This window comes from Equus quagga, chromosome 14, assembly GCF_021613505.1.
Source record: "Equus quagga isolate Etosha38 chromosome 14, UCLA_HA_Equagga_1.0, whole genome shotgun sequence".
Classification (NCBI taxonomy): Eukaryota; Metazoa; Chordata; class Mammalia; order Perissodactyla; family Equidae; genus Equus; species Equus quagga.
Window position 1 is genome coordinate 15,415,456 of NC_060280.1, and position 24,625 is coordinate 15,440,080.

At 40.4% G+C, this 24,625-nt stretch overlaps 1 protein-coding gene across 2 annotated transcripts in view; it reads left to right on the plus strand.

Moving 5' to 3' along the window:
• The window catches only part of RRAS2 (RAS related 2), a 70,394-nt gene that overhangs the window by 41,069 nt on the left and 4,700 nt on the right, over window positions 1-24,625 (plus strand). For both annotated transcript variants that reach the window (XM_046637628.1, XM_046637629.1), the window contains exons 2-4: window positions 12,823-12,910; window positions 13,726-13,828; window positions 14,002-14,110. In XM_046637628.1, the coding sequence (XP_046493584.1) occupies window positions 12,823-12,910; window positions 13,726-13,828; window positions 14,002-14,110 (300 nt within the window). The remainder of the gene's footprint in view (window positions 1-12,822; window positions 12,911-13,725; window positions 13,829-14,001; window positions 14,111-24,625) is intronic.

Consider the following 24,625-nt stretch of genomic DNA (forward strand, 5'->3'; position numbering starts at 1 on the left):
AAAATGGGCTTTAGGATATTCGCAGGTAGCACTGGATAGAGGGGAAAGGAAACGAAAAAGGAAGTAGCAGCCAGGCTGTGGGGAGCAAAAGTTATGGCTAGAAGTGCGTTGGTCAGCTGCCTGCTTACGGAGCAGCCTTTCGGTTCTAAGTTTGGAGAGGAAAGAGAATCGATTTTGAATGTCCATTTTGAGCCAAGCATTGTGCTGGGTGCTTCACAGTGTCATTTCATCTTCACAATAGCCCTTGCAGATAAGAATCATTATGGCCATCTAATGGGTCAGGAAATTGAGATTTAAGAGATTAAATAACCTTCCCAAATCACGTAGCATTTACTAGGTGGGATGACCAGGTCTAACTGACTGCAAATCCATGCTCTTTCTTCTTCTTACTTTGTAGTACCTGAAGGGGGATTCCGTGTATAGCAATAATTTACCTTTCACATGGTGGTCTACAAATGTCAGAAAATTTTTGTCTATCTTATTTGACTCCTTATAACAAACTTGTGGAAGTAGCTCTGGCCTCAACTTTACAGGTATAGAACTTGGTGTCACTCATGTGATTTGCTGCAAGTTCTACAGCTGGAAAGCAGCAGGAGTTAGGGCTTTAAGCACACCTTCCTGACTTAAAATCTAGTGTTCTTTCTCCTACACCCCAAACGTAAAACAAAGAAACTTTTGATAGCACCTACAAATTACATTTGACACACCTTAGGAGCTAAATATGTCATCATAAAACTAGAGCTGGAGTCTTTTAAGAGATCTTAAGGAGCAAATTCCTCCTTTACAGCCAGAAGCCAGGAAAGAAGTTGACTCATCTGGAAGCACTTGTCTAGTTGCAGAGCTGGGGCTGGAATCGAGGTTTCCTCACACGCCTGTGCTCTGCTTTTGTTACTACAGTTTATATTTAATCTCTCTAGGTCTTCCCCCTTGGTTCCCTCTTTCATTCACATGTTTCAGATTTCAGAACCTACAAAAAAATTTCCCTCCCACTCATACCTCCCAGCAACCTGGTTCTTTCCACAGGTAGTCGGAATTAATCACTTTCTTGTGTATCTTTCCAGAGATATTTTATGCACATAAAGCAAATATGTAAACTGTGTGTATTTATTTAACAATATATCTTGCAGATTACTCCATATTAGTACATAAAGTCATGTTTTTATAATGGCTGCATTCGTAGTGAATGAATGTTCATAATTTAACTAGTTATTTACTGAAGGACATTTTAAGTTGTTTCCAGTCTTTTAAATTAAAAACAGTTCAATAATGAATGACCTTGCACATGTCATTTCTCATGTGTGCAGATGTGTAAATAGGATAAACTTCCAGAAATAAAATTGCTAGATCAAAGAGTATACGTTTTTGTATTTTTTTATGTTACCATACTTACACCTTTATTCTTCATGTAGAAATGGAGTGTTTTCACTTTGAATGAAACTGCTTTTAATTAAAAGTTTGGCAGTAGCAGTTTATAAGTTAAAAATTAATTTATTTTAGGAAGAACAGGATTTCTTTTTTGAACTGGTGTGTACTGTGTGCTTCGATGTTAATATGACAGGTTAAAGAAAGTGTAATGGAAGCAGTATTGCTTTAGAGCCAGTCTTGAATTTGGATCCCAGTTCCATCAACACACTGACATGATGGCTTTTGGCAGGTCACTTAACCACTGAGCCTCAATGATCTCATCTGTAAAAGAGGGAAAATAATACCAGCCTTACAGAGTTGTTGTCAAGAGCTACTGTTATTTCATTGATTCTTAAACATACATTTTTCCTCCTACATTTTAGTATCTCTGATATTAGGATGCTTCAGAATCAAAGATACGCCATAGTTGTTTTGACGCTTTTTTCTTTCTTGCCACATAAAGTAATTATGGTCTTGCAATTGATGGCATCTTAGAATTGATGAAGTAAGGTGATTCCACGTATTGGCACAAGTGAACTGTGCTAGGGTGTGGTATAGGCAGAGGAAATTCAGTGTGATCGAGAAAGTTCAGAATTGGGGTGGGAGTGGATGGGCGCTAGAGGAGTGGGTATAGCAATGGAAGTTTTGTTTAGGCAAGCAGTCAGCACAGCAGACCTACCACATGGCAGGAGGATAGTGCAACTGGTTGATGGAGCACAGGAGCAGACATTACCCACAAGTCTGGGTAGTGGAACATGGAATTATGGCCAATTGTTGGTGAGTGACAGGACCTTGGCCCAGGGTTGATATTTAGGAACTATGTACTAATTTATGGCAGGAAGACTTAAAAATAATGAGACTATGGGAGAAAATGTTTGCAAATCCTATGTTCTTATGAGGAATTTGTATCCAGAATATACAGAGAACTCTTATACTCAGCAATTAAAAGACAGCCCAATTTAAAAGTGGGCAAAGATTTGAATAGACCTTTCTCCAAAGAAGATATGCAAATGGCCAACAAGCACCTGAAAAAAGGCTCAATATCCTATTAAGTAAATGTCAGTCAAAACTACAAGGAGATATTACTTTACATCTACTAGGATGGCTAGAATCAAAAAAAAAAAAAAAACGTTCAATAACAAGTGTTGGCGAGGATATTGAGAAATCAGACTTCTCAGACACTGCTGATGGAAATGTAAAATGGCAAAGCCACTTTGGAAAAGAGTTTATCAGTTCCTTTAAAAGTTACCATAGAGTTACCATATGATCCAGCAAGTCCACTCTTAGATATAAGCCCAAGAAAAAAGACAACGTATGTTCACACAAAAGGTGGTACATGAATGTTCATGGCAACAGTGTTCATAATAGCCAGAATGTGTGAAAACAAGTCAGATGTCCGTCAGTCGATGAATGGGTAAATGTAGTGTGGTATATCCCTATGATGGCGTATCATAAAAAGGGATCATAAGAAGAAGAAGAATGAGAAGTCCTGATACACGCGGCAACATGGATGAGCGTTGGAAACATTATGCTAGGTGAAAGAAGCCAGACACAAAAGTCCACATATTGGATGATTCTGGTTATATGAAGTGTCCAAAGCAGGCAAGCCTGTAGAGACAGAAAGTAGGTTGGGGGGTTAGTGGCCCTAGGGATGAGAGGGGGTGGCGGAAATGGGAAATGACTGCTGGTGAGTATAGGGTTCCTTTTTGGGGTGGTGAAAATATCTTGAATTAGTGATGATGAGTGCGCAACCTTGTGAATTACTAAAAACTATTGAATAGTATACTTTAAGTGGGTGAATTTTATGCTATGTGAATTATATCCCAATAATGCTCTTGAAAACAAACAAAATGGGGCCCTGGTTCTAGGAAAGGCCTGGATTACTTACTTAGCAGATTATCAGTATAAGAAAAGAGTTCAGAGTCGGAGAAGCCCGCTTAGAGGAGCTGGAACACGTGTTGATTGGGAAAGTCTGTGAGAAGAGGGAGGAGAAATGGTGATGTTGGGGTTTGGGGATAAAACAGAAGCAGTTATCAGCACTGTAGTTTCATACCAAGGTCGGACGAGTAACAGAGCTAACTATCCTGAGACTCTGAATGTGGATCTCGTACTGGTTGAGACGCCTCCTGCCTGAAGTCAGTATTGGCTCTCGGGTCTGTGTGGTGGGGCTGAGCCAGCAGAGAGGAACTAGGGGACCCCAGTGTGGGGGCGACCCTGACATGGAGAGGAAGGGTGCAGAGATGGGACCCAGGTTAAGCCTGGACGGTTGCATGCACCTAGAGGTCGGGGGCTGTCTTGTTCATGTAAAGTTCCTCACGGAGGCTAGCCTTCTGTTGTTTAGGCAGCTTTGGTTCACATGAGGCAGAGAGAAGGAAGGCTAACTTAGCTAGGGTAATAGCTATCGGGATGGAAAGGATGGGGTGGATATGGAAATTCCCCAGGAGTGCAAGGTTCAGTCAAGGCAAGAACTGAAAGACACAGTAAAGACTTGTGCCTTGGTGTGAGAAAGGGAATGTCCTGGGATTTACTCAAATTTCCCATGAGGATGGTATGAGATATTTATTAATGTCCACGTATAATACGCGGTTAGGCTTATGGCCCTCGCTACTTATTATTTCTTTCTGTACCAATTATCGTTGTGCTTTTAAAAAATTGTTGATTCTTATCTTTAAAACTTTATATGTTATCTGTTGAAATAAGACTACGATAATTGGGGGATGAGAGCAAACAACTATTAACTTCAAGCAAGAAGAATAAACTTTATCACGCTACATGATAGAGGCCACTGGCTTATTGTTGCTCAGTGGTTTCTAAATATGCCAGCTCCAGAGGATGGATTTGTAGTTATGTAGGCAGTCCTGAGTTAAGCTCGTCTTACCTGCACATGGTTTGTATATATGAGTCGTGGCTGTAGCCATGGCGGGCCCCTTTCCTCTTACGGTTTTCAAAAATCACTCCACAGATATTATGAAACTAAAAATTTTTATGTGATCTTGTCCACCCAGTACTTAGTTTGACAAGTTGTAGTAGGGTTGTGCAGGGAGGGGAAAGAGGGAAATCTTTCTCTTGTCTTCTTTCCTTTTAAAGCCTGTGGGTTTGGAAGGATAAAAGCTGTGAAGAGGAAGCTGCAGCTCCTTCAGGGAGCCGACATCATGAAATGGTGGTGTACGCCCTGAGCAATTTTCCCTTCACACAGTCTAAAGCTTTTCTTTTTCTTTTTGACTTTTGCTGAAAATGTTACTGAAGATCCATTTTGGGTTAGAATTTCTGCTTTTTAAGAGAACAAGCATCTCTCAAAGGTAGGGTGAGCTGCCTCATGCTGCAGCGTGCTCTGATTCAGACCTGGGCGAGATCTGACTTTCCTGTGAGTTGTGAGTCTTAATTTGAGAGTGGAAGGGACACTGGGGAGAGAGCGAAGTGGTTTGTCCCAGGAATGCTCTCAGAAGGAGGCTAAAGCTAGGGTAAGAGGGTAGTATCGGAGAGTTGGGGCAGGATGAGGAGCCTGGGGTGTACAGGGGGTGCCCCAGAGACAGCCTGTCCCTCCTTTTAAGTCTGGCTTAGGCCTGGCTTTGTGCTCACAAAGGAAACAGAATTCTCTTTGCATTTCTTCTTGGGCCAAACATCTCTGCTTCAGAGGTTAGCGCTCAGGGTTAATACTGGCTCAGGACCATATTTCAGCGGTAGCTTTTGTGGTCTGGCCTATGGATCTAAACACAGATTAGAACAATTTTTCCCTGGGGAAATGAGCACCAAATAACTGACTTAGAAACAAACTTCTGTAATGGAACCAGTTTGTAAGTTGACTTTCTACTGTACTTTTTCTTGTTGCATACCAGGCCCATTGATTTGCAACCAGATACTTCACAAGAGGTGATACCTCATTGCTGAGATTGCACAGAAGTCATACAGAGGCCCATGGTGGCTTCAGACAGTCGGAGACAATTAGCACCATTGACTGAAGGCCTAAGTTTTGTTAAAAAGAAACTAAAAGGATTACTGGACTTGGTGAAGCTTTCATTATTCTGCTTAGAGCTCTGGAGGATAAATTATGGAGATCTCTGTAATTATACATGTTAGGTTAAATGAAACACTAATTTCAGTCAGGAAAAAATATGTACTCGAACGAAGCAATATAAAGCATATTGGAAACATTTGACATAAAAATAAGGGAGGGTGTTGCCAGGAACAAAGGTTCTCTGTGACTTGACAGCTGCATTAAAAAGTGACACCAGGAGGAGCCCGGCTCTGGCTCACAGCTGCCTGAGTTGCTGCAGACTTCTCCAGTGTTACCAGAGGAATTCGCACAGCTCTTGTTTTAGCAAATAGAGGCTACTGAGAGCTAACCAGGTCCTTATTGTGCTCTGGGAAATTAATTCCTAACTCCCATTACAATCTTCATAATTATTGGGGTTTCCAACAGCCAGTATTTTGAGGTTTTAACTGTGCAAGGTACTTTGCTTAACTCCAGGGAAGTTATAAAATCATGAGATAGGCCTTGGATACATCAAATCTAGTTGGACATATATAACAGGATTTTAACTGGAACTCTGTTTTTGTTTAGTTTCTCTTGAATTATTCTCTGAGTTTCTCTTGAATAAATTATTCTCTGAGAATAAAGTAATCGTTGCCTTGTATTCCAAGGACTTGCATAGAAAGTGGCCTTAAATTGGTTTTGCATGTTTAGCCCATACCTTATCTCCAAGAAATAAAAGAAGAGTTACAGGTTCTGAGACTAGGATGTTTATGGAGAGAGCTGTTGATAGGCAGTGTGTTCTGTGTGCTTTCCCACCTCCACACGTAGTGGAGAGGAGCCACGTGATGGGGGAAGCCCTAATAGAATCATTCTGAGAAATTGACAGGTAGCCCCTTGGGTTTGGTGAGCATAAGGGTGAATATGCGAGTCTGTGGATCCACAGCAGAGCAGAGAGAAAGAAGAGAGCTGTGTAGTTAGCAGTCTGCACTTGGAAAGGTAATAGTGTTTCCCTGAGCTTCTGGATAGAACTAGCTTAAAGCCTTCTAAAAAGGGACAGTGTGTATGGCCACCTAGTCGATGATGTGAGCCACGAGGAGGTGCCCATGGAAACCCCAAGGATTGAGAGTTGGAGGTGTAAATGGCCAGGTCTCACTCAAGTCCTGGGAGTTGTACGTGGAGGGTCCCACCTGGGCTCTCTTACAGGAAACCCACAGACCCTCATGAGAAAGTTAGCATGGACATCAGATTTCATTGGTGTGACCTTTTCAACCCCCTTACCTCTCCCCACTCCTTTAGCTTCAAGACTGGCGGAGCCAGAGACAGCTTTGTGAGGGTAGAAGAGATGCAGAAGAAGATAGGGAAAGAGAAGGTGACTGGTATAACGCCCCCCCCCCCCCCCCGCCCCTACCTAGTCCAAGACTTCGCAGCGCTCTCTAGGAAGGGGAGAAAGATGCTTTAATTTAGATGAATACTAACGCAATTAGGACACTGTACTATGCGTCTTAATTATTGAAAGCACAGTGTTCTGGGCCTGAAAGTACTTGAACAACTATTTATAATCGAAGAATGATTGGAAAAAGTTAGGAGACTTAACTTAGATTTCATTCAGGAGCAAGGAAAAAAAGGCTTGCCCACAGAAGGGCTTTGGAGAAAAGTTTTATCGTTATTGCGTGTTGGGTTTGGCTCAGTGTGTCATTTATACATTCATATATACGCTTACACGGAGAGAGAAGCATTTGTGCAAGGACATTCTAAGTGCTAATCACATGGTATACATACAGCTTGGTATAATGATTTTTCCAAATCACAAGTCTTACCAAGAAGATAGAATATATAAAGCTGGGAAATTCCAGACTATGGTCATGGTCACCTTAAGGGTAAGAGGAATTCAGATTATGCTGAGCTCGTTTTCTGGTTGGAGTGTTGATGTTGAAGGCCTTGGGAAGAAAGTAAGGTGTACTTAGGGCTTCGTTAGCTGTAATTTAAGGGCCTACCGTGCGTTGTGGGCTGTGCTTTGTATATAGTAATTTGACTTTTCACAACAATCCCGCAAGGTTGGTGTTACTTCCATCAGACAAGGAAACTGGGGTTCAGACAGGTTGAATGAGCTGCTCTAGTTTCCTTGCCGCAGCTAGTAGAAGTGGTAGAGCTGTATCCTGGTCTGGCTGACGTACCCTCAGGCTCTTTCCACTGGGCCTGCTGCCTCCCCAGGCGGCCCCACACTGCAAGATGCAGTGTGGACAGGGGATAGGCTCAGCGAGCGCTCCGGGCCCACGGGAGGAGGGTGGGGCACACACAGCACTCCCCGGTGATGGCAGCTCTTGATCCTGTGGGGCGGCTTTGTGAACCGCCCCCACCCTCCTCCCGAGCTTGGGATCAGACGTGAATTTAAATTGTATTTCTCCTACTTAGTCGCTGGGCGCCCTTGAAGAAGTAACAGTTCTTCTGTGCCTCACTTTAAAAAATCTGTAAAAGGGACTGTCTATCTAAAAGTTCGTTGTGAAGATTAAAATAAGAAAGTATATGCAACATTAAATAATGTTCAGTGTTATAAACTGCTTGTCACGTGGTGAATGCTCAATAAATGTAAACTGCTGTTATTGTAGTTGAGGATACTTCATTTGGTTATGGGAGCGATGGGAGCAGGAATGGAGGGTAAGTGAGGGTGCTTTCCTCCAGACGGGCAGGGTAAGCAAAGCCGAAGGAGCCACTGGCCGAGGAGCCTGGGAATTTTGATTTCAGTGCTGGGTCTGCCGACCAGGTGCTGCTGAAGCCGTAGGCGAGTCACTTTAGCCCTGATGGAATCTTTGCCCTCACAGAGCTTGTGTTCTAGTTGGTTGAGGGAAAGATGGACAGTAAAAGTATAAAACATAAGAGAGAAAGATATGAGAGAGAAGAGAAAAGATAATTGGAAAATATTCTGACCAAGAAAAAAACCAATTCAGGCTCCTAGGGGAGTTGGTCGTGAGTAGAGTGAGGTGAAAGCTCACAGTTAAAAAGGATCCCTTATCTTCTTCCCTTGATTTGACCCTTTCTGTAGTACTTATGTGCTACCACCAGATTGAAAAATAAGAATTTTAGTAGGAAAATTATAAAATACGTGCAAAAGTCGAGAGAGTAGTGTGATATACTCGTATACGCGTTACTCAGATTTCATAGTGGTCAGGGGTTTGCCTGCACTTGTTTCAGTTCTTCCCTGCCTCTGCCCTGTCTGCACCCCGTGTTTTTTTAGTGCACTCCTGAGGCGCTCCTGAGAAGCGTGTGTGCTCAGAAAGGCCCTGTCGTGTGTTTGCAGCTCCTCAGGTGGACCTTAGCTCTAGCCTCCTGTCCTGTTCACAGGCAAGGGTGGTGGGCGTAACCAGTGTGCTGGGTTCACTGTTTCCCAGCATCTCCGTAAATCACCCTCCCAGTGTGCAGATCAGGCGCCACGCTGTGGCAGTGCCGGGGAACTGCAGTTTTGCCAGGAGCTTGGTGTCAGGAGAAAGTGGGTTGTCACTCTTGCCCATTGAATGCAGAAGTTGTGTCAGCTCTTTCTCTTTCCTCCCCTTCCCCCTTCTTTTCCTCCTTAAGGCCACTTCTTTGAATGGGAAGATAGTGAGTTGGCAATTCTTTTAGGCCAGCAGAGCTCCTGTTGTGCAATCTAGTGGCATATAATCAGAAATAACATTCTTGCTATCACAGCATAATACTCTTGCATTATTAAGGGCTTGTCAGACCAGATTTTATCAGGGGAAATAGATCTCCCTGTCTCAATGGGGTTGCTTCCCAAATCCTAAACTTTTCTCTGTAACTCTTAGCCATGTAAAGAGACTTCAGTCCATTTGCCCATCGTGCTGCCTGGAAGCGCTTTGAAAAGACGTATTCCCTTTTGTTCCGGCTAGGATCCTGCTCCATGCATCCTTTCACATGATACGGAGAAAGCACATTACTTTCTCTCCCCCCACCCTCCCCGCCCCAATTCCCCCTCCATGTGTTCTGAACTCTTCATTTGGCTCTTCTTTCCTGCCCTGGCCTGAGCCTCTACTGTCTTCCACAGTGCAGTACTGTGCTTGTTTTTTTCTTGCTTCTGCTACAGAATATCCTCTCTGGGCTGTCGTCAGTAACTTTTTCAACTTCAGGAGAGAGACTGTTTTCTTTTCTGGCAGATTGCTGGGGCTCTGTGTTTATAAGTCACTGTACGCGTAGTTCCTATGCATGACTGCAGTACTAACCTCTTTTTTTGTTGCTCTCTGAACAAGCAGGGTATTGGCATTTCACACTGTGTCTGTTCTTTGGCCAGTACGTTTAACACTCCCCATTCCCCTTGCTCCCAATCATACCACAATTACTGGATGTTGTGTGAAAAGCAGTGGGCTCTGTGGAAGGAGGGAGCTTGTCCCTATGATGCTCCATGGATAATTGTCGAACCAATGATGGAAACCAAGAGAGCAAGAGCAGTTGGCTGAAGGATGTCAAATAGTGAGAAGTGAGGCTTCGAGTGGTGAACACCACGGGTCAAACTTAGAGGGCTTTGCATACTGTGTAAAGAAAGTGCTGAATCCCATAAGCAACAGGGAGCTATTTAATTTGATTTGCATATTTTATAGAGGGTAGAATTCTTATATGTACAAAATGCACAAATCTTAAATCAGCTTGATGAGTTTTTACATATGTATATACCTGTGTAATTACTGCTTAGATCCAGAAAATATTTCCAGAACCCCAGATGGGAAGCTTTTATCTTGATTCACAACATTTTGGATACCAAGTCCCATGGTTGGTCTGTGGCGTAACTAGGATTGGAATTATTAAAGATGCTCCCAAGATTAGCAAGTCTTTTTACTTGACTAAAACCGCTAGTTCATACTATCTAACTGCATGACAAAGGTAATACAATGATTATTGTGGTTAGCATTTATTAATCAGCAGCAGCGTGTCTTGGCACTTTATGTGGATTACTTCATTTTATTGGTTCCACAAGGTTTTGTTACTGTCCTGTTTTACAGATGCCGAAGGTTAGAGAAGTCAATTAATTTGCCTCAGATACCATAGCTAGAAAGTAGCAGTTAGAATTAAATCCAGGACTGTGTCCATCAACAGACACTGGTTTCTTGTTGGTGGTCTGCTGCCTCAAATATCTGGTACCCAAGTTTATGTAACAAAAATATTGTCTTTGTGGTGGGCGGTGGCATTGTATTTATTACCTGCACACAATGAATGTTCTTTTTAGGTATATTCTGACCTGTGGCTTATGAGAGTTGTGAGAGGAAGAGGGTGGACAGTCAGGCCCTGAGTCGATGTTCCTCAGGTGGATCTTCATGAGGGAGGAAGATGACTCAGTGAGGAGGACTCTTTAACATGTAGCGAGAAGACGATGGTCTCTGTAAACAAATTATGAGAACAGGATACAATGAAGATGAAATATAGACCTAAATATCCAGAAATTTGTCTTAAAAATTAGTGTGAGTGGAATAAATGCATGTCAGTGTTAGCAAATTGGCAGAATTCTTACAACATTAAGATTGTGTTTCAAAAGCTAAGATATCCAAAGAAAATATGAAACTTCCACAGCCATTAAAAGGAAAAACTATTTTAATGGGCCTCAAAGTTGTTTAAACCAACAATCTTTTGTATGTATTAATGTCTTAATCCTGTCTCACAATGCAGAACACCATCACATTGAAAGAATTCCAGCTATTGTGCATGACTTGGACATTTGAAAAAATATCTTTAATATTTGTCCATTACTTTGTTCACAGACCGAGCGAGAGGGAGAGTGCAGCACATTTAGATGTAAACCAGGAGTAGTCAGTGAAATTCCAGTTTTATAAGATGAAAGCTTGGCAAGAAGTATCACATTGCTATAGAGAAACATGTTTCGGGAAACTAATCTTAAAGATATAAACAGCCTGCTTGATCCAGCTTGCTTGGTGAAAGGCTGTATGTAGTTGTAAGCTATTTAGAGTAGTGGGTACAAAGAATGTTGTTGCCAGTTGAGTTTACTTTTTAAAGAGGTGTGGGTGTCAAAAAGTAAGTTCAGGGTTGTTTTGATACCTGTTTATTTTTAAATGGGCGTGGGGTGGTGATGGAGATGGCTTTCTACTAAAAGCTGCTTCTGTTGGTAAATGTTTCTTTTATAGACTTTGTTTAATAAATCACACGTTTAAGTGAAACCATCAAAAGGGAAATAGGATTATGGATACTGAATTCTGTGATTAAAGTTAACCCTAAAATGTGAATAAAATGTGGAAACTATCTTTCAAAAATAAAATAAATATGTAAAGTCGTGATAGCAGGCAGATGAATATTGTGGTTCCCACCCTCCCCCTGCCAGGAGTTTCCTGTCCTACTCAGAGTGCCTGCTTCTCAGTAGCTTTTTGGTGTTTGCGTATGTCACCATGTGGGGGATGAGGGGTGGTTTCATTTAGGAATGCTGTGTCCCCGGAGCCAGCAGGTCCAGCTGCCAGGAACCCTGGCCTGAAAAGTGGCTGAAAACCTTTGGTGCTGGTTCCTAGCGTTAAACTCTTTCTGCAAGTCATTTCTTCAGATTTTGTAATGAACCAGTGGGAAAAACAGACTTTGGGGAACTCAGTCATGAGGGAGAGCAAAGAAGATGCTCAGAACAAAAGAAGGATGATGTCAGTGTCCTGGTTAGTGCCCTTCTGTAAGAAGGGGGAGATAAGTTCTCTCTCAGATGTTTGTTGCTGTTGTTTTCTTTTTAAAACGTTTTTTAAAAAGATTGTGAAAGGTAATACATAAACAAGTGGTTCGCTAAGATTCTCCCCTTCTTGCTCTGCGACCTGAACTGTCCTTTCTTCTGGTGATGGTTTTAGAAGATAACACTTGGAGGCTTTGCTAATAGAAGAAGAGAGAAATAGAAGTTAAAATTAAAAAAACAACAAAAATATAAGTGAAAGAGTAAGTTTGAGATCCTTGCAAATGAAAAAAATCCTGAAATCGTGTTTCCTTATGATAATACATAAGGCAGCTGAAAGACTTAAGACAAGGTGTGAGAAAAGAAGGGGAGAAAAGAGGATGGGGATGGAATCTTCCAGGCCTCTTTTTGTTGTCTCCATTTGTTTCAGACTGCTTTTTTCTTAGGACTGATGCTGACCATTGAGTTGCAAATAGACCTGAATTATAACTTACTGTATTCTTCTAGAATTTGAGATCTAGATTCTTAGGTATATGTAAGTTAATTATGAAAAAGAAAAACTACAGTAGGTCTTTTACAGTCTTCTTGCGTATTTCAGATATGAAGATTCAGAGATGTTTAGTACCTTTTCTCCACTTGGAAGCTGCTCTGCGTAGACTTCATTTAATGGGGAATTGACATTAGTAGGATAAACCTTAATACAATGAAAATATTTTGATTAATTCTGGATGAATGGGATCTGATAACATGACATGGGTACTTGGGTAGGCAAGTAAACATAAATTTTAAAATAAGGTTATTTTTCTTACAGTCCTATTTTGTAACGGATTATGATCCAACCATCGAGGATTCCTACACAAAGCAGTGCGTGATAGATGACAGAGCAGCCCGCCTAGATAGTAAGTGATCCTCCTTTATTTGATAGTTCTCATGGCGTATTTTTACAAAGGAAGCTCTGATTTTTGCTAGGTTAAATACAGTTGAAATATGAGATGATCCTGACTATAAGCCCATCTCTTTCATTAGTTTTGATTGATGAATCTGCATATTAGGCAATTTAAATATTCCTTAGTAAATGTAATGTAAAACAATAATTGGATTAATTTTATTCTGGTGAAACTAGTCAGGTCATTGTATATACAAAAGCTTTAATATTTGTTAGCTTGCTTAGAACATATAGTCCGGAAGCTTTAGGAAATAGTGTTGTGTGCTTGGCTATAATTCCACCTCTCCACAAAAGAAAGCCCTGCTGTTTTAACTTGTGTGATTCTTTTATTCGCAGAGATCAAGAAATACATTCGCACCTGCACTTTAAGTATGTTATTTGAGTGGTAGACCAAAATTTCTTCCTTAAATTTACAGGTGTCTTTTTCACTTCTTTCCGCAGAGGGGATAAAACATCCAAGTGACTTCAGAGATTATCTCACTCCATCTGTCTAGATTTATTTGATATTTTTAACCTTGTAATTGGTATGCTAATATATTCTAACCGCAAAATCAACCTGTACTGATGAAGATAACTCTGAAACTGTCTGCCATTAGGATACATTTGTCTTTAGTCTGGAGAATAAAGTACTAAGAGGAGAAGGCTTTTTCTTTATTATACTAAGAATGGTGTGCTCTAAAGGACCTGCATTCATTGGGCCTGCCCTTGTGGGGAAGCCATGTATAAAATGAGAACACGCCCACGTTACATTTGTTGTTTTGTTTTTAGTTCTGGACACAGCAGGACAAGAAGAGTTTGGAGCTATGAGAGAGCAGTACATGAGAACTGGCGAGGGCTTCCTGTTGGTGTTTTCAGTCACAGATAGAGGCAGGTTTGTACCATGATTAAAACGTAGATCTGTTCATGTCTAGATGACTGTTTGATTGAATTTGGATTTTCTTATTCTTGTAGACGAAGAAAAAGTAGTAAAGTACTCTGTGGGCCATGGGACTTGGTGAATTCTGATGTTTGACCAAATTGATGGATTTGTTTTTGTGTTTCTAGTTTTGAAGAAATCTATAAATTCCAAAGACAGATTCTCAGAGTAAAGGATCGTGATGAATTTCCAATGATTTTAATTGGTAATAAAGCAGATCTGGATCATCAGAGACAGGTGAGAAGGAGTTTTGCTATTGGGGAGCCGCGTGTTTATAATCATGTAAGTGAACAATGTATTTCATAGAACAGTTGAAAGTGCCGTGATTAAAAAAGACGCCGAGTTTGGCACACGGGATTTTACAGAAGTCACGATAGTTAAGAAATGAAAAGGAAGTAGATATGGGGAAATTAAATTTTCACATCTTTTTACCTAGAACTTCAGTGGCCTTGATAAGCCTGAGAGTGTTTGTACCAGCTTCATTCACATGTTATGTCTTAGGTGACATTCCAAACTCTAATTTAGACAATCTTCAAGTTATCCCTAAAGGCCTCATTTCTTCACTGTTAATGCTAAATTATGTTCATTTAGAGAATGGCTTTGATTTAAATTGCAATATTTGTATTTTTCCTAAGTCCCGTTAATGACTGAGTTTTCTGTTAATTCTTCACCTGGGGTGGCTCTGACACCACTAACCTGCAAGAAGAGAATATTTTTAGTATTTAGTTGCAGACTGGTTTATACTCCCTTGTTTCTTTACTCACTTACTTTATATTTAATTTTTGAATTTGTGGTATATGTTGTTCACTCATCTTTTTATTTGGAAGGGGAGCAAGGTCAGGTGGAAATTAATGCAGCCTCTACATTATTTGGGGATTCTTGTCTTTATTTCTTTTGGGTCTTTAGCTTCTACCCCACATCTAGAATATAGTTGCTTAAATTGTTTCTTAACTTTGGCTTGTATTTAAGTTTTCTTTTGTTTTGATATAACCTTGTGTTAACAGATTCTTAAGATTTTGTTTGAAAGGGACAAACATCAGGAAAAATTTGTTGGTAAACAGCATTGAGGATGGCCTTCCATTTTGTAGTTAGCTATTTAAAGCGTAATCTTTGATTTGCTCTATTTGTAAAATTTTGTTGAAGGTAAACCAAGTTTAAAACATGGACTCAGAATGATTTTATTGTTCTAATGCTAAGATTTAGAAATATTTGCTGGTGATACTTGATGTAGAATAAATTTTAATGCTAGGTCTCTTTCAAATCTGAATTATCATAAAGTTAAGGTAAAGAAATTTGATCTTCACTTCAAACCAGTGTAAACTGTTTGAAATAATTTGGAATAATGGCATTGCTCACATCTTAAACCTACAGCAGACAGGCCATTTATTTTTTAATTTATTTTTGGGGGCCATTTCCTTCTGGGTTTCTGAACCTAGTTATATTTATTAAAAATTGCCCACTGGAAGCTGCCTACTCCTTCCTAGTCCTAGAAACACTTTCATGTTCGTTGAATCTGGGAAATAGTAGCAGGGTAGTTCTACAGTGAACCAGGGGTCTCTTTCCTGTCCTGTGCCAACTGCTCCACCCGCAAAGACTTGGGCCCTGATTGCGCACATATGTTTTTCTCAAACCTTTTCATGGTGGTAGCTCCAGTAAAGGAATAGGTGGAGGCCTGGGGTGAGGTGGAGGTCTCCTGTAGGGTGGGTGGTGGCAGGTTAGGGAGAGCAGGGGAGTGTATGCCCCCCAGAGCTAAACAGGACCTACCGTGATTATCTGGGGGCGTAGCGGCTGTAGGAGTCATTTCTAAGTCATCTCTATATTGAAGAGTGCCAGAGCTTGGTGTGCGGCTTCCATCCATCTGCATTCAACGTACTGTATAGCACTTTGCCTTTGTTTTGTACCATAGGCTTGAAAAATTTTTCATTTAAGTCTTTTTCTTTTTATCAAAGTAATAGATTCTCAGTAAAATAGAAACAAGGTGGTGAGAGAAATATAGGGAATGATAAGTTTCGTATTTTCATCACCTTAAAGTTATGCAGTTAGCTTGTAGTAGGTTCTTCTGTATTTCTTTCTCTGCTTTGGACCATATACCTAGACATAAAGTATGTACATGCTGGAAAGCTCAGGTGTGTATATATCCAGGAGAGAAAGACGAGTGGCTGAAATCTGCTTCACTTTTTGCTCATTCCTGTAGATTCTACTCACTGAAGGAAAGGCACAAGGAAAAAATCCATTCCTTCTCGTGCTTCGTTTTCTCTTTTGGTTCCTTCACCCCGGCACTCAGGCATGTTGGCTGCTCTCACTTTAAAGTCATGACCACTGCCATGTGAGCCTTCAGTGCTGACTGGAAGGCCCAGGTTCCCCAGTCCCTTCATTTCCCACGTGTTTCAATGATGATTACTTTTTTTCTCGATCTTCAACTTACAACTCTTTCTGCGCTTTCTCACTCTCAGCTGATAGTGAGCGATATTTTCCTATTTCACTGAGAAATTTCTGTGTGTTCCCACCTCCACATGTCCTAACCTACGTGCACATCTACTCCACCAGCTCTGCTTCCCCCACTTACAGGGATAAACTCTTCGCCTCTTCAGGCCAACCTCTCCTGTAGGTGCTGGGTCCTGTTCCTTCTCACCAGCTCACAGGCATCACCCCAGAAATCGTCCCATTTCTCTCCTACATGGTCATCCCCATCAGCGTACATCCTCTCATAAAGATGAGTAACTCTCATCTTTAAAACAAACAGTAACTACAGCAGAGACTTTTTCTTAATCTGAGTTTTTCCTGCTCCTCCTATTAAGCGAAACTCCTTAAAAACACTATCTTCACTTGCTCTCTCTGCTTTCTTTCCTGCCTTTCCTGCTTGCATGGCTTCAGGCATGCAGTGCCCCGGTCAAGGTCAAGGTCACCACTTGCGCAGATGTCAGTAGCATTTGACACAGTTGCTCACACTCTCCTTTTTGAAACACTTTGTTTACTTAGTTCTGGGACACCATTCCCTACCCCTCCTGCCTCCTCCCTTTGTTGGCATTTCCTTATCTCTTAAAGCCAGGTACACAGTCTTCTAGGCTCTGGATGTACAGACAACCACGCCTTACCTCCTATCCTTGAGGACCATACTCAATGCGTTTGAAATTGAGATGCTATGCTAAAGGTTTTTACTGTTTTGAAGTCTTTCAGAATTTGAGGTCATGTTCTATAATGTCTTGGCATCCTAACTTGGTCTCCCAACTGAACCTGGATAGACCACAGGGACCCCGTAAAAACAACTTCTCCCTGTTCAGAAATGCTTGCGTTTTGGTCATCTCTCTTTAGGTTCTTAGTCAGTAACCAGTTGGGCTGGCTCTTGGTTGTTGACCCTGCTGGTTCTTTTCTGCCTTTGTCTTAGACACAAGCCTTTGGACTTTCTCTAGCTTCTAGCCTGTTTTCTCTTACGTAGCAAACGCCAGTTCCCCTTGTTCTTTGAATTTGTGGGTCAGCTCTGGGCATTCCTGCTGCTGACTCCTGAGACTCTGAACCCATCAGGGGAGATCAGCCAGAAAAGGCTTTGCTGCTCCCCTTTGGCTTCCATATCTCTGTGGACTTGCTTCTTGTGCCCATTCATCCATCCACTCTTTATTGAACACTTTTTCCAGCACTGATGCAGAGCAGTAGAAAAAACAAAGTCACTGAAGTTTACATTAAATAAAGAAATCTATGAAATTTGAATGGTTGTTTAGTGTTACCACATACCTGGCTCCTTAGAGATACATTGATTATCTTGTTTATCCTGTCAAAGGTCTAGGAAGAAAACAGGTAAATGATTTGCTTGCCCTTGCTAAAATGTAAAAGTAGGTAAATATCACAGCACATTGATTCTAAAATTTAATACAGCAGTGTGTGGGTTTGGACTGTGGACTTCGTGATCTCTCTGATTTCAAGTTCCTTGTCATTGACTCAGCCCTGTCTAGAAATCAACTGTGTTTGCTTTTGTATTTTTACCCCATTTTCCTCCCCCAGCATACCTTAGCGTCCCCCTCTCCTTTTCCCCTTGTCAGGTGTTTAATTGCTAGTGGCCACCATTAATTTGAGAAAGGAACCCATTACACTTAAAATAGATACCAAAGTGTACTAACCCCCACTCCTATCTGTCAGTACCTTGACCACACTGTGGCCCTGCAGCTTCCCAGGAAAAAGAACCACACTCTCCCCAAAAAAGACCAATAGAATAAGAGTCTTCTTCTAGCCGTAGCCTGTTGGTGCCGTGTCTGCATCTAAAAGGTTTGTAAACCATTGAATGTAGGTGCTGTGAGGGCTTCTCAGTTTTGACCGATTAATTTTGTTCCTTCTTTATCTTTAGCACATAGAACAGAGAAATGCTCTCAGTAATTTTTGCTGAGTAAATGAATCAGCATCAGTGAATCAAGATGTGTTATTAATTTGATGACTCTTTCTACATAATAGATACTTTTGAAAAACAAGCAAGGTTTGCTTCTGTAAACTCAGGTTATTCATTAACTCAACACATCTCTTATTGCCCATGTTGTGATCTGTTCCCATTAACATTGCTCCTTGTTACTCCCATTTTGCACTACTCTGTTTGGAAATGTATAGCACTAGATAAACTCATATTATTGCAGATTTCTGCTAATATTCATTTGTGCGTTTGAACTAAGTCTCACTGGAGCTTCCCAAAGGAGATCTGTGGCTTTGTTGCATCAGATCGACCTCGGTAATTTGAAGCAAAACATTTCTGGGTAGCACTCAGACCTACTAAATGGGAATATCCAGGAGATAAGGTTTAGTGTTAGGCGTCTTTAGAAAATTCTCTGGGTTGGGGAACCTCTAGGAAATCCTTGTTTGTGTAGCTTTCAGTCTCCTGTTGAATTCTGGCTTCATAATGCTGTGGCTTTGTTCCATGTGGTGTTCTTTTTGTTTGCTTTGGTGGTGGCAGTGCTGTTTGTACTTTTTAGTTAAAATTATGCTATACCAGTGAGCTCAAAAGTAGCTTTATATGTGGTTAGAGATCTCTTGACCAGAAATGTGTTTGCAAACTCTTATGACCTCAATTCCTGGAAGACAGTGATGTGAGACCATGCTTTAAAAATAAATGAAGCACATAAACAACCGTAGCAGTTTGGGATTGTTTTATCATCTAGACCATTAATTCATTAATTTCTCTTACTACTTATAAAGAATAACGTTATGCAGGAGGGACGGGGCAAGATGCCTTTCTGAAGAATAGTGGAGCAGAAAGACAAATAACAAAATTCTTAAGGATGTACGTTTTCCTCCCCAAATCAAATTTATATTAGTTAAGTAATTTATTGAGATTGACTTGTCTCAAGTTTTTGTTTTTTTCCTTATTATCTTTTCTTTTAATTCAAGATGTACCTATTTGATTGATCCTACTCTGTTTACTTAACATACGATGATTTAGTTGACTGCTGTGCACTCTTCTAGTCTCTGGGTGTGCAAGGACCAATATGTCTTACTTCCCCTAGCTGCAAAGGACATAATGATGGGAGACTGAGAAAACAAAGCCAGAAATTGTAGTGTAGTGTAGTGTGGTGTGTAGGAGTCACTACACGGGGTGATGGGCGCTCTGGGATGCTCTTCGGAAACCTCAGCACCCAGGGGAAGTTTCTGATCGATCGAGTCTTGAGGTATTGGTAAGAAACACATTAAGAGTATCGAGTTGGGAGAGAAGGGATGACATCCCAGGAAGAAGGAACAGAATTTGTGACAGCATGGGGGTATTTTTGTGGGAAGGAATTTCTCATGTCAGGTTTTCTTGAAATAGGAATTGTCCTTTCTAAATTGGTGGCTCTGTGATGCTTTCTTTTCTTACTTGGATTCCTTGCTGTTGCTAATTGCTTACTTGATTTGATTGATTCATATTTCAGAACCATAGGCGTATGGTACACAGCTATTTTGAAAAGAGTCAGGGTAAATTTAAAAATTACATAAACTCGGATATACCGTGCTATGGAGAACCTGCCTGCCACTCTTTTGGAACACAGTAGGCTTTTGTACACTATTATGAAGTAATTAGTAAATGTATATGCATCAATGTAATAAGCTAATGATACTGCATTGAGGTTGCTGACTTTTGAGAACAGAACATTAAATTGAGAGAACAAACTACCTGAAGGATTAAAGGGAACAATACCTTGAGCTCAAATAGAGCCAGGAATAATTCATATTCTGGTCAGCCAGAGTGGAAAACTTTACTGCTCTTGCGCTATTGGGGAGTGCGCTTGGCTGGGTTTTCTTCGGGTAGTGAGGCAGAATTAGACCTAAACTAAATGCTGTTGTGGTTCTACAAGGGGTTCCCAGACCCACCTCCAGTGTGCGTGTGTGCAGGCTTCCCCACACCAACAAGCAGTTCTCGGACGCCAGCAGGGTGTCTGAGAATTAACTCAGTTCTGAAACTATCTACCAGGAGATAGAAGCAATTCCACAGGCCACGGCTCAGGCCCACGAGACGACCCTCCACTGCAGGTGCCAGTCACCAGCCCAGGTTGTTACCCGTGCTTCTGACAGACTGCCTGTGAATCAGAGATTCCCACGACACCCTCCTCGGGTTTGATTCATTGCTAGAGTAGCTCACAGAACTCAAGAAAATCAGTTTACTCACTAGATTACTAATTTATTACAGAGGATATTAAAGGATGGGAAGCAACAGCCAGTGAAGAGATATATAGGGCTGGGTCCCAGACAAAGGAGCTTCTGTCCTTGTGGAACTTGGGGTGGGGCCCAGTGGCACTCTGGTTCCTCAACACTGGAAGCTCTCCAGAATAGGGCGACGAGCTGTCTTTGGAGGTTTTTATGGAGGCTTCATTATGTAGTCTTGATTGACTGTGTGACTGGCCATTGGCAGTTGATTCAACCTCAAGCCCCTCCTTCCCTCCCAGGAAATCAGGGAGTGGGGCTGAAAGTTCTAATCCTCTGATCACCTGGCTGGTTTTCCTGGCAACCAGCCCCAACCCTTGGGTGGGGTCCGACAGTCAGTTCATTAACATAACAAAGACACCTTAGCCACTTTCCGAATTTAGGAAATTCCAAGGGTTTTGGGAGCTGTGAGCCAGGAACTATAGAAGACCACTACATATTTTCAAGAAATACATTTTGTTCATCTGAATGACCAACATATATTTCTTACAAATCATAATATCGCAGGTACTGTCTAACAAAACCTAAAGCACGGCCCAAAAGGATCAAACTGTTTCCAAGTAACTGCATCTCAGGAGAGAAGCTCAAGAATATATAGTGTTGATGCAAAGTAACCAGTAACCAGTCTATGGATGAGAGAAGTAAGGTGACCTTAACTTGAGCCAGGGGGAGGATTGTAGTCCAGGAAGGCTGTCTTCACGAAGGAAGAAAGCGTTCAGTAGAAACACGGTTTTCATACATTAAACACGCCCAGAATGCATGCTCATTAAGTTCCACAGAGGTGTTTAGTTGTAAATGAGCAGGTGAATATGACCCTGGTGTTGGGACATGGAACTTATTTTAGGAGTACTAATGTGGGAGTTACCCATAGGGTGTTTCCAGTGGGGCATTCCTGGCTTTGTAGGAGAAGTGTGGGTTCTTATTTTAATTGTTAAAGCAGATGTATGAAGTATGTTTGATAGGCCTTAAATCAGGCTTTCTTTTTCTTCAACCCGCATCAGTTTTGAATCAGAATAGTTGCCCCGTATACCCCAGTATGTGAAAATATCTTGTCATTAGGAATACACATTATTCCTACCTGGCGTTCTATAATACTAGAACCCAATAGGTAAAAGTCCAGTACCCAGGCATCCACTTAAAAATTACTAAGCGTGTAAAGAAGTAGGAAAGTAGGACCCATAATAAGGAGAAAAAACAATGAATAGAAACAGATGCAGAAATGAAATAGATGATAGAATTAGTGAGTAGGGATGTTAAAACATTTGTTATAACTACATTTCATATGTTCAAGAAGCTAGAGAAGAGACTGTTAGGCAGAGACATGGAAGAGGTAAAAAGATCAAAATCAAACTTCCAGAAATTAAAACTACAATGCCAGATGAGACTAACAGCAGAAGTAATGGCTGAGACATTTCTACATTTGATGAAAATTATACATAAGAAATATGAAGAAAATTACAAGGCACATTACAATGAAATTGCTTGTTAGAAGCGATAAAGAGAAAATCTGAAAAATAACCAGAGGGAAAAAACCGTATTACGTATAGAGGAACAAAAATAAGGATGACAGCAGTCGTGATTATTTCTCATAGAAAACGATGCAAACCTGAAGATAATGGTGCACTGTCTTAAGTACTGAAGGAAAAAACTGTCACCTAGAATTCAAAACCCACTAGATATTTATTTCAAAAGTGAAGGTGGAATAAAGACATTTTCCAGATATATAAAAGGTGAAAGAACTCATTTACTAGCAGACCTGCTTTACAAGAAATGTGAAAAGAGGGAAAATGATACCAAATAGAAATCTGGATTTATACGAAGAAGTGAAGAGCACTGGAAATGGTAATTATGTGGGTAAATATAAATTGCTTTTATTATTTAAATCTCTTTAAAACATAATTGGATGTTTAAAGCAAAAATAATGTATTGTGAGGTAAAAGGTAATAAAAATAAAAAAGCAGGAGAGAGAAACATACTATTGTGATAAGATTCTTAAACTGTACGTGGATTGGTGTAATTTCATTTGAATTAGGCTGTAACGATTGAAAAGTGTATATTATAAACTCTAAAAAAATCATTAAAATTACAGATATATAGGTCATTGGCCAACAAAAGAGAGAAAATGAGATCATTAAAAAAATACAGTTAACCCAAAAGAAAGCAGGAAAAGGATAAGTAGGAAAAGAATACATACGGGGATAGTGAACAGATTTCAAGATGACTCCACCGTATCGGCAATTGCATTAAATGTAATTTATGTGAACACCTCAGTTAAAAGGCAGACATTGTCAGATTGGATAAAAAAGCAAGACACTATCAGAAATCTGCTTTAAATGTAAAGACACAAATAGGTTAAAGGTAAAAGCGTGGGGTAAGATATACTGTGCTAACACTAATGGGAAAAAAGTCGGAGTGGCTATATAAATGTCAAAGTAGATTTCTGAGCAAGGAATATTACCAGGAACGCAGAAGATTATTTCAAAACGAGAAGAGATTGATTCGTGAAGAGGGTATATAACAGTCCTAAACATTCGTGCCCATAATACCAGCTTCAAAATTCCTGAAGCAAAAATTGAAAGAACTGCAAAGAGAAATGGACATGTTCACAGTTCAGGTCAGAAATTTCATCACCCCTATCAATAATTGAGAAGTAGAAAGAAAATCAGTAATGATATACAGGTGGCTCGAACAGCACTGTCCAACAACTTAGCCTAATTGACATCTAGTGAACACACCACCCAGGACCAGCAGTGCACACGTCCTTTTGAAATGAGAATGGGTCATAAAACAAGTCTTAATAAACTTAAAAGGATTTTAGTCAGACAAGATGTGTTCTTTGACCACAGTGGAATTAAATTGGAAATCAAGAAGAGAAAGATAACTAGGAAATCTCCAAATATGTGGAAACTTCCAGCTAGTCCTTGGTTCAGAGAAAAAATGAAAAGGGGACTTGTGAAATGTTATGAGCTGAATGAAAATTAAAACACAACATAGCAAAATTTGTGGGATCTACCAAAGAAGTATAAGGAGAAATTTACAGAACTAAATACTTGTGTTAGAAAAGAAAAAAAGTCTCAAAGAAATGACTTTAGCTTCTGCCTAAAGAAACTAGAAGAAAAAGAGCAAATTAAAACCGTACTAATCAGAAGAAGGGAAATAAGCTGAATATGGAAGCCAATGGAAAAAAAAATGGAAAAACCATAGAAAAAATAAATAAAAACCAAAAATTGGTTTTTAGAAGATCAAAGTGACAAATCTGGCCAGAATGACCAGGTAAAAGAGAGAAGACACAAATTACCAGCATCAGTAATGGGAAAGTACCATCACTTCAGCTCTTACAGATATTTAAAAGATAATGGAGAAATACTATAAACAACTTTATACCGATAGATCAGCAAATTAGATGAAACAGACATAGTTTTTGAAAGGCACATACTGCCAAAGCTGACTCAAGAAAAAATAGATAACCCTGAAGAGTACCGTATCTGTAAAATAGATGTAATTTGTTGTAAAAACCTTCCTTCAAAGAAAAGTCCAAGCCCAGATCCATTCACCAGTGAATTGTACCAAACCGATTTTGCTGAAACTGTCCAGAAAATTGGAGAGAGAATTCTTCCAACTCACTCTATGAAACCATCACTGCTCTGATGCCAAAACCAGACAGAGATACAAGAAAATGACAGTCCAGTATCTCTCATAAACATAGATGTAAAACTTTTAAATAAAATTTTAGTAAATAGAATTCAACAATACATGACAAGGACAATGCATCCTCTCTCCGGTGGGGTTTGTTTCAGGAATGCAGTGTTGGTTTAGCATGTGAAAATGAATCAATATAATTCACCATATTAACAGACTGAAAAGGAAAAATCATATGATCTCAGCAGATGCAGAAAAAAACTTTTGAGAAAATTCAGCTTCCATTCCTGATAAAAACTTTTTACAAATGGAATAGTCAATCTGATAAAGGGCATCTACAATAAAACCCTACAACTAACAGCATACTCAGTGGTGGGAGACTGAGTGCTTTGTCCCTAAGATCAAAAACAAGGCAGAAGTCTCCTCTCACCACTGCTGTCACTGTCCTGGAGGTTCTGGGCA